This window comes from Castanea sativa, chromosome 3 (genome assembly GCF_040712315.1).
Source record: "Castanea sativa cultivar Marrone di Chiusa Pesio chromosome 3, ASM4071231v1".
NCBI lineage: Eukaryota > Viridiplantae > Streptophyta > Magnoliopsida > Fagales > Fagaceae > Castanea > Castanea sativa.
This window is the reverse complement of record NC_134015.1, coordinates 47,591,396-47,606,521: the sequence shown is the minus strand read 5'-3', so window position 1 is coordinate 47,606,521 and position 15,126 is coordinate 47,591,396. Positions and strand designations below refer to the sequence as shown.

The window sequence follows — 15,126 nt, the reverse complement described above, 5'->3', positions numbered from 1 at the left end:
TTCGGATCGACTCATTTACGACCCAAACCTATTAAGGCCCAACCCTAACCCGAAAAAACCCGTGTTGGGTTCGTGTCGTGTTCACGGGTTGGGTCGAACATTGACACCCCTAATAACATGTTAGTTGAAAAGCATCTACAAGGAAAACAACAATGACAAAAATGGAAGTAATTATAGCAATAGTGGCTATAAAAGTTAGCAGACAATTACACTGACTTGATGAACAAATATTGAAGGTATCTGAAGCCCAGCATAGCCATCATCAACTGCATTAAGAGCTACTTTGAGCACCCAATTGGGCTCTTTCTTAAGATGTCTCAACACCATTTAATCGTCTCTTTCTCTAATTTCTCCAGCTGGAAAAAAAGAAGAAGCAAAACCTTGCCAAAAACCACATTTTACATGCTCTTTTAGGGCCAATCTGTTTAACAGAATTAGGTTTGCAAATTTATAAAAATTTAAAGTATAAAAATAACTCACTTAACTAAATCCACCACACAGCCAATAGACCTCTTGTGACCAAGTAATGATAAAAGAGAGTAATGTGACAAGTAACACACAAATATTAGATGTCTTCACCTTTAACGTCTTACCAAACGAGACATAATGGAACTTTCACAACCAGCATCAAAGCTTCCAACCTGCCATATGAACACAATTATAAGTAATCCAACCTGCCATAGTGCCATATGAACAAAGTTAAATGACAACATAAGGAGCAAAGCATTAGAACAATAGTTAATATGTATATCATAAGGTACAACGCTTGGTTATACCAGGAGTCCATGAGATTGACAGCACTAAGACTAGATGCAAAGTGGAATCAAGTAGAGTATACCATTGCTATCACTGGATTTGGAATGTGACGGATCTGTACCTGGTAATGGTTAAACCAAAAATTAGAAGACTGGCCATGAAGCATTTGATTTTTTTTTAAGGCTCAAAAGTTACAACTGGTAGCAATATTTAAGGGTAATTATGAAAATTAATTCATGCTCAACCATGTTTTGGTTGGGAGACAAGGAGTCCGTTTGAATATAACTTATTTTGTTGAAACTGAAAACTGAAAACTGAAAACACTGTAGCAAAATAATTTTTAAATGTGTGAATAGTACCGTGGGACCTATTTTTAATAAAAAAATTGCTGAAAAGTAAAATTTGTGGGACCCATGAACAGTGCATTTGTGCACTGTTCATGGCTAAAAAGTCAAACCTTGCGGCTGGGTTAAAAAAAAAAAAAAAAAAAAATGCAAAACGCGGACGTGGACGTGTAGACTTGGATCCAAACGCCCTCAAGGTCTCAAGGGACTTATGCAAGCGCTAAAAAGAGTCAAGATGATAAATTATTTTAGGATAAACCATATAACTGCAAATAGAAAATAGTAAGACAGACCAAAATTTTCATAATCAGCATAACCCACCTTGGTTCTCAACACCTGGTCACCACCACTACAATACCTTGGTTCCTTACAACATTAAATTTTTAACAACAGCAAATCAATAAAGGTTCCATGGACATACAGAAATCAATATAACTTATACATTAGTGGCACTAACATATTCATATTTTCAATCCTGCTTAGAAGGCAAAAGGACTATTTCTTTTCCTTGATAGATATGAAACACAAATCCGTCAATAGTTTTCAAATTGGACATGTGGGTGAGTAGTCTTTCTTATGCCCAAAAGTTACAGACAACATTTCATCTTGAATCAACATAGACTAATGAGGAAAAAACAATCAAAGTTGTATCATGTTAGCTTAAAAATTGAACTAATTTTGCAGAACAAGAAGAGACTTGATCACTATCAAATTCCATGGTATAACAACTGTCATCCCACACAAAACATAATTGATACAATATAAATACGCAAGCAGCGTCAGTACACAATCACAAGGACTTATATTTGAGACTACTTTGCATTCACTAGAGACAACAAGAGGTAGGCATGAGCAAGGTGCATGGCTCTGTAGTATGATAGTTACAGTAAATAATTTCATAGTAAAGCTGGACAAAGCCGAAAATAATAGTACCGACTAAAGACAACCAATGGGTGCTACTATTGAGTTTGATCAAATTAAACAACTTAACAAACTCATCTCTCTCTTTTTCTATACTCCAAAAGCATTACATGAAGGGCCAGCACAGCATCCTTTAGCAATGCATGAGATCACGATGGTCAATGTGTTGCCAAAATGATAGGCACTATACGTACCCATGTCACAAGGTCTAAAAATTGAAGTAAAACTGTAAAAGCATTTTATGTTTCTATAGCACCACTTAATAGAATTAAAACAGTAATGGAACTCAGTAACAAACAGACAATAGAATTGATAGATACTAAACAGTCAGGTGAGACAAGCATATATAGGCGAATGACCACAAAACTTAGGTGCAATTTCTTTTAGGTGTTGTCCCTTGGTTTCCTCAATTGCATTCAACAATGTGACTATATTGACCCAAACAACACAAAATGTGTTATCTTCTTCCAAAAACAATTAAATTTAACAATGTGATTCATTGACCAATGCATACTTTTGGTTAAATTTAACTGTGAACCTAAAATGCAAACATAAGGAACTATAAAGTCTATAATTAAGTTTTGTTACTTTTGTATGTAGATGTTGCAATCTAGACTAGCACGTAAAAAATACTTTGATGAGCAAAGTTAGTTATATTAAGATACCTTGCCGGTAAGAATGATAACTCCCATTGAACTATCATTCCTTGCATCATCAAATGCGCGACTAAGCTCCTTAATTGTCAGTGGCTGGAATGCATTTCGTCTCTCTGCCCTATTAAAAGTTATTTGCTACAAAGCACTATGAGACAGTTACATATTTAAGAATTCAGTTCCATAAAAAATGCTTGACCCTTGCTATCCCTTCGCCAATGGCTTTCTAGTAGATAATGTCAGTGAAGTGAAACTCATTACTGGACTCATCATCACAGGCAAGTTTCTAGACAACTTCGTGAGTGGGAACTTCACCATGGATCCTATGGTAGTTGTCGTTCATGGAGGTGTTACATAACTTAATATTTGAACCAAGTAATTGGAGGCAAATGATCAAGCGGAATGAAATGGTTGGTCACACAAGCCACTCTTCTTCTCGCTGTGTTCAAGTGCTTCTGTGCAGTGTGTGCCATTGAAGGAGATAGAATTAATTGCTCTGGTTTTTAGATTTTTTTTTATATTGAAAATGAGAGTTATTGTTGGGATTGAGCTGGATGGATCTTGTTGCAGAGAAGATTCTGGTTTAGATTTCCAATGATCGGACGTCATCAAATAAGATAAAAGTGACATGTTGAAAATGTCATTAGCTTTCGTCAATTTTTTCTAAAGAAAAAAAAAGTTCAAATAACTGGGGAAACCAATCAAATTCTAAAAAATAAAAAAGTGTTTCAAGCATTTTAGAAGACTTAGAACATTTTAAGTGTGGGTTTTAGTTAACTCAGTTGGTAAAGTCTCTGATGGTTGTATAAAAGATCTGAGGTTCAATGCTTACTTACACCAAAAATTGATTGGTGTTTTGATCTGATAATAAAAACTTATTATAAGGAGCGGATGCCATAGGTTGAAACTCTTTAAAAATAAAAAATAAAAAAAAGGAACATTTTCAGTCACTTTCAACAAAAACCTCTAAAATTGATAGAAATGTACCAAAAATCTTTAAAATGACCATCGTACCATTGAAACCACAAAAATGACAAAAATATCATTGAAAACCTCTTAATTGTCCAAAACACCTTTGAAACTTTTATTGTGAGAATAAATACTCCTAAAATTTCTAAAATAACTAAAATATACTTAAAACCTCTAAATATTCTTAGAAAATTTAAAATGACTAAATTAACCTTGAAACTTTTAAAATGACAAAAATACATGTAAAACCTATAAAGGATGAAAATACCCTTAAATTCTTTAAAATGATAGAATTCCCCTAAAATTTTCAAATGATCAAAATACATTTAAAATCTCTAATATAATATGTTTAAAATACCCCTAAAATCACAAGAAGAAGAAAAAAAAAAAAGCAAAAGGAAACACCCTAATCCACCAAAACGATGAAAAACCTCCTAAAACTTCCAAAATAATCATGGTATGCCTCTAAACTATACAAGGCACACAAAAACAAATCAAAGTGTCATTTTTTAAGGTTTTAAGTGTTTGTAATTATGAGAGAGAGAGAACCAAATTTTTTATTTAAACTTGTGATTTTTCATACATGCCAAATGCTAAAAACATTTTTTGCAACAAAAACATCAAATTGAAAACAAATTGTTTTCCTTGACAAAATACATTTTATACTTAAAGACATTGTTACATGAGATGAAAATTAGGTGTAATTACCACACACACACAAAAAAAAAAAAATCACTCTATCTATTTTACATAACCATTTTATCTAAAATTATTAAAAATTTTACCAACTAAGTAAACTAGAACACACAAAAACAACCATTGAAAACTCTTATACTGTACTTAATGTTAATCTTTCGATTACTAAAAGCAAAACCAATATGAAAACACTAAACAGTATTTGGAGAGTTTGTTTGGAACAACTTATTTAGTTAAAATTAAATTTTTTTTGCTAAAAATACTGTAGATAAAGTTAAAAAGTGACTAAAATAGTATAATAAGACCCATAAATAATACCAAAGTATGATAAGAACTATAAAGAATAGTAAAAATAAACTGAATAGGAAAAAAATAAAATAAATAGAGAAAAAAAAAAAAATTCCTCTCAACTAAAAGCGTCAAAATGGAAAATTTGAAATATAAAAATATAAAATGAAAACAACGCAGGACAAAATCGTACAATTAGAAATTGACATCTGTACTACCTGGTCGTCGGTGGAGGCGTGATTCCACCGCCCATAAATTGAAGGCTCAATTCTCCAACCCTCAAACGGTGCCGCATCTAGGTGAAGCCAAGTTAGATCAAATATATCATTCCGAGTTCCTCACTGGCTTCTGAGTTCTGACTCTGAGAGTAGCGAAGAAGTCAAAAAAACGGTGGAAAAATGTCACATCACCTTGTTCTCAACCCAGCTATTGGGTACTTCTCAATTTCAATTACTCCTAATTCTTTTCTTTTTAATACCATCTATCTAAATTCTAAAGAGAAGCTTTGATATATGCATGTATGAATTCGATTTTTAAAATTTTTTTAATTAATTAAATTATGATAATTAATTCGCTCATTTCGTTTAGGCTCTCATTTTTTATCTAATTTGTTTATTATTATGTGATTTGTTGTGGCGTTGATGTTAATTCAACTAGTAAAGTCCTTGACGTCAAACCAAAAATTAATTGGTTTTTTGGCTTCACGGTAAATAGTAATCATCCTAGAGTGGATGTCATAATTTCAAATACTATTGTGCGTGTGTGTATAACGTATTTTTTGGACTCGGTTATGGATCTTAACCGACTATACAAGATCAGTCACATGTATTTTTTTCTGCCATTCTATTCTATTTGAGATCATAATCACCTTAATTGGCATGTTCTTATTCACTACAACTATTGTTATTTTAGGTATTTCTCTACTTTTCTGTTCCCTTGACTTGAATCAACTAACATTTTCTCTACTATCTTGTGTGTATAATGTATTTTTTGGGCTCAGTTATAGATCCTTAATTGACTATACATGATGAGTCACATGTATTTTTACTGCCATTCTGTTCTATTTGAGATCATAATCACCTTAATTTCGCACGTTCTTTTTTACTACTACTTCTAATGTTATTTTAGGAATTTCTCTACTTTTTTGTTCCCTTGGCTTGAATCAACTTACCATTCCTCATTGGTACGTTAATCTCTCTCCTTTGCACGTTACCAAACTCTCATAAGCGGCTTCTCTCTCATCTTTTCATCGATAGGGACCACCCTATTAACAATTAAGCGATTAAATTCATCATATCCAATCTTCTCGCGCTTTTGTGATAAGTGCAGTCTATTGTGGTAGTATCATAATAGATGGTCTTGAGTTCATGATTAAATTCACCGTTTCCCATTGATTCATGAAAGTTGTTGTGATATTACATGCTACTTAACCGTGGGTATTGTTTCACAATATGAATGTAACTTTGTTTGCTCTATTTTGATGGCAATATACTTGAATCTGGATATGTATAGAGGATATTCTTTTATTGCAAACTTGAAAAGAGAAATTTGTATTCTATCTCATACTTTGGAAACCTATTATAACAAACAAGCTTGACTTATACACTATTATGGGACTCCAGCTAAAAGCAATGTCTGTATACTCTCTCACAATCTGAATCTATATAACCATGCTAGAGAAGAATTCATGTAAACTAGCACTGTCATGATATACATGATTTACCTAAATAGCTAATGGTGCGAAAGGGGTCTGGAACTCATGCCAACCACACAAGTAACAACACCATGAAATAATAAATCTTTTTGAGCTCAACAGATATCATGATCGGATTGAATCCGGTTGCTTGATGGCTTGCCTATCTGTAAACAAGCAATTGGCGGCATGGTGGGAGTCCTCAACTCTCCAAAAGTCTGCCAGCAGAAGGGATCATACATGTGGTATTTCTCTTGCATTGGTTTTAGCTGTATGGCAGTTAGTGATACATCCACACATGGTAGACTGTCGCTACAAGCAAAGTGTACGGGCTTAACTGTGTATGTCCCTCTTATCCTTTCATAATTGATTCCTGATAGAGCTACGGCTGATGTTTGGTTGCTGCATTTGCTTTTGTCACAATAGTATTGGTCAATCACAATTGGGAATTCAACTTCAGAAACTTGAATGTTTGAGAACAGTACCCCCTGCACAGAGCCTGATCCTCCCTGCAAATTTAACATTTGAAATCATGAGTCAGAGATAAAGGTGGTTTATGTCTAGCATGTGTAACAAGTAACAACTTAGAGATTATATTTGGCATTAGGAACAATGTGTGTTCATCACTCAGATGGTGTTCTTGAAAGGTCCCCATATTTTGATTGGAATCATTTTAAATTAGGGTGAATATCATTGTGTTCTTGAAAGGTCCCATGTTTTGATTTGTTTGGTAAGCATGGTTCAGATATTTGGATTATGGTGCTCACTTGTTTGGAGGGAGCGGAATAGATGCACTTTTGAAGTTATGGAGAGCCATTGGATCAATTGAAAACTTTGTTTGCCCGTACTCTTTTTAATTGGTCCTGGGTTTGAGGTTTCATACTGTTCTTCTATATTAGAGTTTCAAGTTTCTCTTAGATTTTTCTTTTGAGACTTCTGTACTTTTTGATCCTTTGTTTCATATTCATGAACATAAAGTATATTTGATTTTCAATAAAGCTCATTACTTATATATATAAAAAAAAAAAGAATATCGAAGTTTTCATAGTGGTCAAAATCTTGGAAACTATATGTTGAACTGTGTCAAAGTTATGAAACGTGAAAGTTCTAAAATTCACATGTAGTCAATAAAAATGGTTGAAACTCAAAACTTTCATGCTAAATTAAATTTTCATAAAAAAGGAATCCATTGGCTGAGCTATTTTAGCAACCAACAAAAGATGAAGTGCTCGGCTCTCAATGTTTTTTTATTTTATAAAAGTTGGATCTGCCTCTTTAAGCAGAGTCTTGATTTGTTACTTCTAACTTGAGTTTTCCAATCATATAGAATGACAGATGGTATCCATACCTGCCATGTCTTGATCCTGACACCGTTCATTGTGTTGTGCATAATGACATCTCGGACAGTAATGTTTGAGACGCAGGCTTTGGTGTTATCCTTTCCTAGACTTCCAATGCTGATTCCATGCCCTGGCCCACAGTTGACATTGTGTATGTATACATTTGAGCATCCAGTTTGTATAGAAACACAGTCATCTCCTGCACGTCATTCAGGCATTTTATAGGTTATAGTCAGCTTATATACATGACTTAGTTATGTTCATTATCCTTGTCATATCTGACATCATATTTTATTTTACATTTAGTGCCTTCTATGTCCTGCCCATTGTCCACATTTTTATGAATATTTATTTGGGCTTTTAATTTTATGTGGATGCTGTCATTTCATGCTCAAAGGATTTGCTATGAAGAGCTAAATTTAGCTTATACTGGATGTATTGACCTTTTTTAGGTCCATTCTATGTTATCTAGGTTGGCCCTATTTTTAACTATAAATAAACAAAGGGAAGAAGGAATGGAAACCAGAAGTTCTACTTGCTGATAACAGACAAGAAAAGTAGAGAAAAATACAACAAAAAAGTTTTCTTTTATCTGTAGAGTTCAAGACCTAATCCTATACTGGATGGTCCAGTAATGGTTCAGGGCATGACACGTGTCGTATAATAGGTGGCTGTAATGTTTGAAATGTGAGGGGAGCCATGTCCTAAGCTATAAGTGGTCAGAGATTGTTGCCCTTAGCAATAAGGCTATGACAAGATAAGATTGTGCCATGTTTTCTCATGATCCTATCTCACGGACGTCTTTATCAAAAATTTTTTTGTCTGTAATTTCTATATTGGCACAAAATTATTTAACCTCAAACTTTGCCTCTGCGGGTCATATTCTTCACCCTACCTCAGCATGTGGTCTATAACATTGACTAAATTATTGAATGACTTAATTATTCATGTAGAAGCAATTAATTACCGCAAGCGAGATTGCAGCTGTAAATTAGAACGTCTTTTGATTCCTGTAGGTGGATTCCATCTGTGTTGGGACTGTCACCGGGAGATGAGACACTTATATCATGGACCAGCACTCCCGTGCAGTAGTCAAACTTGAGGTGGCACTGCGGACTACTTTGAATTGTTATGCCTGTGACCGTCACATTAAAACTCCCATAAAACCTTAGTGCCTGTGCAATAAAAATGCATCATGTTAAAGGATTGTAGGGTCATGGAATGTGCTTGGAATTTAGAAGTTTTGAAATGGTTCTCACAGTTGGCTTGATGCTTGGCATTATCCTCCCAAGGTTGCTTCTTACCTGCCACAGTTGTATGAGATGCATAAATGATTAGCTTCTGATAATTGAGACAATAATTGCAGGGAAATATACAAAGTGAGGGAGATTGTTACCGGCATTGGTGGATTCTCTTCAACACTGCTGTTTAATGGGACAAGAAGTTTTATTTCATCATCTATAGGATCATCAAACGGGGCGTCTTGCCACCAGACTGAGCCTCTTCCATCAAGGATACCTTTTCCCTGAACCGTAATTCCTCTCAGCTTTGTGAACTCAAGCCATTGGAAGAGACCTTTGCCCCAAGCATTGGAGTTTGTTGGAGCAATGATCGTCCCATCTAGCTGAGAAAAATATACTCTCTTCAGTCTTTAATTTCAATTGTCAGTCTTTGTTTATGCATTACTGGATGGTAATGGTACTGGTAATGGTAATGGAGGACAAGATCAATTATCAATCACAGCTACTACATGGGATGATCACAGGCGAAAGGTGAAAGCATTGTTATAGTAGTTAGTTGGCTGGATTATATATTTTTGTCTATGCAATTGACTATTTTCATGCAAGATAATAATAATCATTCAGAATTTTACAAGGATGAAACTCTTTTTGAATTTTACTGGTGGATTTTGTTTTGACAAGACATAAAGATAAGATTTTAGTTTCATCCTTGGTCTATGTCCTGTCATCCTGTGTTGTGTGTATATAGGATTTACACAAGTGTCTACCATTGTACCTTATAAATTTTGTAGCACAAACTGCCAGTGGAAAGGGTTTGTGTTACCCATTGCAAGTCCACATCATGTTCAGTTTTGGACACAAACAGGACACAAACCTCACCGCATTAAAAATTGTCTCTTGTTCTACAAGAAGTTTGAAGATGTGGTACTATTATAGATTTTGACATTTGTACGCTGGAGTGGCCTAGAGGGGAAAGGGGACCTTGAGGGGTCCAAATGGAGAATTTGGGGTGGGGGGGACCCTAAACACCCCCTTATGCCAGTTTAGTAATGGAGATATCAATACAAGGGATGTAGGCATGTAATATTTATCATATATATTGAATATATGCACCTTTTATTTTGCTGCATGTGAATCTTATAATGTGTGAGACTCATGAACTGTGAAAATAGTGTGAATTCTATAATCGTATGAGACTCATAAATTGTGAAAAGAATGATACATATATTTGATAGTTAAAATATTATCTAATCTCATAAACTGTGAAAAGAATAATGCATATATTTGATAAAAATACTATCCAGGAGATGAGAGATAGGAGACCATATATAGCCGTTCCTTTCAATGCATGAGAGGCCTTAGACATGGGATAAGAGACCCTTCATGCTCATACCCCCAAGTATTTGAATTCAGAATGTTAACCCAATAAAATTACTCCTCTATGGTAGAGAAATTTATAGTGTTGCTATTTACCTGAAACACTATGTTTGCTTGACAGTACGGGCCAGAGAATGAAATGGGTCCCACGAGGAATTCATATTCTGCTGGAACAATTAACTTTGATGCCTCTATTTTACACGCAGCGGCCCATGCAACTTGGAATGCCTGCGATGCACCATAACAATTTTTTTATGTGTTAGTTGCATAACAGTATTAACAATAACTCTATTTTCTAAATAATACGGTTGGTGTTCGTGTGTGCATAATAGTATACAATAGTTTTTGGATTCGTGAGTTCGTGACTCAACCCAACTGTCATAACGGGAATCAATTTTTTTTCCTTTGTGGGCCCCACACCAACATGCTTTGGTTTGTTCTCATGTCTTCTACCTTTTTGCATCTTTAAAATCTTTTGGTTTATTGTTTAACTAATGGGACTTTACACTTTTTCCATTGAGAATAGTTACAAAACACTTATCTATACCACCCTTATTTGTTTGGGCATTGATCACTACATACTTAGTGTACATTTTATACACAGTAACTATTTTATGTGTTAAAATATCAATATACTTAAAAAATATAGACAATGTGTGTGAAATTATGATTTATCTATATTATCCTTTTTTGTTTAGACATTGATTACTACATACTTGTTAGTGTGCATTCCGTATACACTGACTATTTTATGCATTTAATATAGTCGATACATGTGAAATTATGGACATTATATATATAGAAGGTACACTAACGAGTGAGAAAATATCTTCCCTATTTGGTTTTACAAACTCATATGAAAGTTCAAATTGCTATTGTGCCCCAAATGATCTTAAAATCACCAAAGCAACTTGCATTGCACCTTGGATGAAAAAGCTACAATGAATTACCCATTTTCTATATATTTTTGTTCAATGGTAATTCTGTCATTCCCCTGAATTTTCTTGCAAAATTGAAAATATTGTAGTTATCTGAAAAAGTAAAATTTAATTTGTGAATATTTGCATGTAAACCATATATTACAAAGCAACATTAGACATATTTTCTTTAGCATTTGATGAGAATTGGGAATCACCTTCGTGTCATCTGTGCTTCCATCACCTTTGGCACCAAAATCTAGCACGTTAAAGGTGGTAGAATGACCGGCAGGCGGGTTTGACGGGAATTCTTCTTTTGGTTTAGGAGTTGGAAGCGGCGGAGCTTTTGGTTTAGGAGTTGGAAGCGGTGAAGCTTTGTGAGGCGGAGATTTTGGTTTTGTTCCTCCACTATGGTGGTTATTACTACTTCCTCGACTCTTTCCTTTCTTCTTATACAAAGAAGCTGAAGTACCTCTGCTATGCCTCCAATGCTTGCCTCTTCTAGCATTGCAAGTTTCAAAATTTGATGACCAAAGTAGAAAAGCAATGAAAAGCATGAATGTGAGGCTTCTTAAGCTCAAACCTTTCATCATGTTTAGCACAAATGTGTGTGTGTGTGTGTGTGTGTGAGAGAGAGAGAGAGAGAGAGAGAGAGAGAGATTCTTAAGATATCCAAAATGAATGATGGTTGTGTTTAAATAGGAAGAGAACTCCAAAGCTGAACAGTACTGTGCAGACCATAAGCAAAGATATAGTTTTGATATTGGTATAAGCATTTACGTTTTATTCTTTTATTCCTTCATTTTTTTTTTCTTTTCTCGTTTATTAATTATCTTGTTATCTTTTATGTGAATTTTGGTTGGAATTTGTTTTAGCTCAACAACAGGGTCCCAATTAGCCACGTGTCGATATTTGGTTGCATGTGATTCTTCCATTTTGTTTGCCCCAACACGTCGTTAATCAATTATCAATATATGCCAAGGTTTGTGTTTTATATTTTTGTTTTTTCCAATGATAAAGTAACTCACATACATACTAGCTAGCAGCACTAGCAGGATCATGAACTTGCGGTCTCACTCTCACACCAAAACTAAGGATAATTGGGTGGAATGCTAGTTCATTGACATATACAGACTTTGTTATCATAATTCATAACAATGAAAGCCAAATCAAATGTACCTATCGTTGTATATATGAGAGTTTTCATTTTCTTTCCAGCTCAAAACTCGACACAACAATCTTTTTTTTTTTATTAAGAAGAAAGTTCATCATAATGAACTAAAATTTAAAGGAAAAAACATTTCATTCCATAATGAGAATAGTGTGGCTCACCAATTGTGGATTAGCAAATGCTTATTAATTAGCATATTCAACTTTTTTTGGTTCTATATTTCTATTTAAGAAATTATGTAATTGAGTGAAGTGCACACTATTTCTTCTAAACAATACATTTGATGAAGTTAATTTTATTTGCCCCTAAGTTTTATGTTTCCCAAATTTTCTTTGGCATTACTCATATGTATGATATACATAATTTTAATGTTACTAATATAATAATTTCGCATTGGATGTAACAGCCAAAAAGAGGCACGTGAGTGGGTCTAATGTAATGAGGTGTCAAGGGCCGGCACTGATTATAACAGCTCTTTACGGTCACATGCACCCTTCACGGGCTAAGACTTTTTGTACTTTGTCTTCTTAACCCCGCACCCATATGGCTAAGATAAAAACTTGAGGCTGCTTGTTATCACAAATGTGAAGCTTTTGCTTCTCTTCGCCTATTCCCTTTTGTTCAAGAAAAAAAAAAGTCCTATTTCCCAATGATGGAAGAGAGAGAAAGAGAAGGAGTGTAGAAAGTAACTGAAACAAACTGCCTCCGAGAAAATATGTAGCTATCTAAATTTTGATTTTTTATTCCCTGAAAAGTAATACTGCACTTTCACAACAAATCATAAATGATAAGTTGTTATTGATTCTAATTTGAAAAATCGGAACAGTCAATAATAACTCGCCACTTAAGTTTTGTTGTGAAAACGTTATGAATATAGTATTTTTCACTACACTTTCACAACAAATAATAAATAATAAGTTGTTGATTTTAATTTGAAAAACGCAAAGAGTCAGTAACAATTTATTACTTAAGTTTTGTTGCAAAAACGTGATGGATATAACATTTTTTTCCACTACATGAAAGGGAAAAATAGTATACAGCTCGAAACTGCCTATGGTACTTGAAGGAAACCTTCATGCGCCCATAGTTTTGCCATATGATGTATCATTCATTCAATAATAGTAACCAAAAATAAGATTCAAGTGGCGTGGTATATATGTCCAACCAATAATAATTTAATTCGAGAACTTTTTTTTTTTTATAAGAAATAGCCCTTTATGTTTTCAGATCACATGTTTAATATACCTGTATGCAGATTGCACAGTACAACTCTGATGAAGAAATAACGATGAAAAAGGACAAACAAGAAAGATTGTGATTTGTTCTAGCAGGATTCAAAAAGTGGTGTACTTTTATAACATCAATTATATTAAGTACGGTAAAAATTGTGGAATCAGCTTTTGAAGATTGGAATTTGAGTGAATTGAACGAATAACCCTGAAATCTTTGTTCATAAAAAAGGACCACTTAAAGTGTTTCTTTAACCTACCAGGCTATACCACAGTCACATGAAGTGCAGTCTGAAACTAAAGTTGAGATTTCTTACAGCTCAGAAGTAGTGATTATGTTGCTACATATTATACTGTGAGAGAGAACATAATCACATATATATAATTAACTCGAAATATTGTTTTCAACTCACGATTTCAGTTGTTTTTTCCATGTGCGTATGGAAAAAACCAGAGTCACATGAAGTACAGTCTGAAGTTAAAGTTGAGATTTCTTAGAGCATTCACAGCAGTGGAGCTAAATAGCTATATTACTATTTTAGCTCCACTCAAACCACAAAATCTCATACACAGCAGTGGAGGCAAAGCTAAATTTTTTTAGCTTTGCGCTACAGTGCTCATGTATCAATACATGAGCACTGTAGCTGAAAGTTATAAAAAAAAAATACTATTTTATTCGGGTTTGATTAAAATAATTCAAAGCCTCTCTCTCTCTCTCTGTCTCTGTCTCTCTCTCAGTCACTCTCATCTCTGTGCACTCTCTCTGAACCTCATCTCTCTCAACTCCGAAGCTCGACGTCACCGACCCACCGCCGATCAGCCTCAGACTCACGCCGCCATCCGCCTCAGACCCACGCCACTAATCCGCCATCCGCCTCAGACCCACGAGTAGAGCGATGAGATCGAAGCCAAGAGAGATGATTGGCGCAAGTCTCGTCGGCCGGTACCGAATCGGACAGAGTATCGGGCATGGGTTTCGGTTTGGCTGTGTTGAATCCACTGTGTTGCCTTGCTCCGATTTCGATCGTGAAGGACCGAGCCACGCCGTTGGCAGCAAAATCGGGCGGTCCGTATCAGTTAAGGCTCGATTCGTCGGTGAAGACCATGAAACCGTGCCCCTCGGTGCAGGTATCGTCCACCGATGAATCGGACAGAGTATCGGGCATGGGTCTAGTCCAACGATACTAAAATCGTGCCCCTCGGTGCTGTGTTGATTTTTCTAAGTTTTTGTTTTGTTCTTCTTCACTGGTTTTGATGGGATTTGATGGCACGGTGGGTTGTGGTTGTACAGTAATCAAGTAGAAGATGAAAAAAAAAAAAAAAAAGAAGTAGAGAGGAGAAAACGAGAGGGCTGGAGGCAGAAAGAAAGAGTGAGGGTGGGTTTGGAGAAAGGGGAAAGTAAAGAAAAAAAAAAAGGAGTGGATGGAATGGAAGATAGTGTGTGGTGGACAAAATGCAAGAGAAAAAAAAGAAAAAAAAAAAGAAAGAAAAGAAACGGATGAAAGAAAAGCAAAGAATAAGACATGTCAAT

At 34.8% G+C, this 15,126-nt stretch overlaps 1 protein-coding gene, 1 long non-coding RNA gene and 1 pseudogene across 2 annotated transcripts; 1 reads left to right on the top strand and 2 right to left on the bottom strand.

Moving 5' to 3' along the window:
- Positions 1 to 317: 317 nt before the first annotated feature.
- On the bottom strand, positions 318 to 3,147 carry LOC142629069 (1,4-dihydroxy-2-naphthoyl-CoA synthase, peroxisomal-like; annotated as a pseudogene).
- A 2,985-nt stretch (positions 3,148 to 6,132) lies between these two features.
- LOC142628208 (polygalacturonase At1g48100) lies at positions 6,133 to 11,913 on the bottom strand. The gene is made up of 7 exons (XM_075802264.1): positions 11,414 to 11,913; positions 10,375 to 10,506; positions 9,057 to 9,284; positions 8,920 to 8,964; positions 8,628 to 8,835; positions 7,669 to 7,859; positions 6,133 to 6,829 (listed from the first exon to the last, which is right to left on the bottom strand). The coding sequence occupies exons 1-7, from the start codon at positions 11,786 to 11,788 to the stop codon at positions 6,437 to 6,439; spliced, it is 1,572 nt and encodes a 523-aa protein (XP_075658379.1). The 5' UTR covers positions 11,789 to 11,913; the 3' UTR covers positions 6,133 to 6,436.
- Positions 6,544 to 9,607, top strand: LOC142628209 (uncharacterized). Its single transcript, XR_012843005.1, has 4 exons — positions 6,544 to 6,661; positions 7,648 to 7,811; positions 8,677 to 8,952; positions 9,027 to 9,607. It is a non-coding gene; the product is annotated as an uncharacterized LOC142628209 (long non-coding RNA).
- Positions 11,914 to 15,126: the final 3,213 nt, after the last annotated feature.

Excerpts from the sequence above, each read along its gene's own strand:
- LOC142628208 (XM_075802264.1), bottom strand. The coding sequence starts at position 11,788 with ATGATGAAAGGTTTGAGCTTAAGAAGCCTCACATTCATGCTTTTCATT. Across the intron at positions 8,965-9,056 it reads AAGAGAATCCACCAATGCCG|GTAAGAAGCAACCTTGGGAG; the intron begins GTAACAATCTCC and ends CAACTGTGGCAG. Across the intron at positions 6,830-7,668 it reads TCAGGATCAAGACATGGCAG|GGAGGATCAGGCTCTGTGCA; the intron begins GTATGGATACCA and ends TTAAATTTGCAG.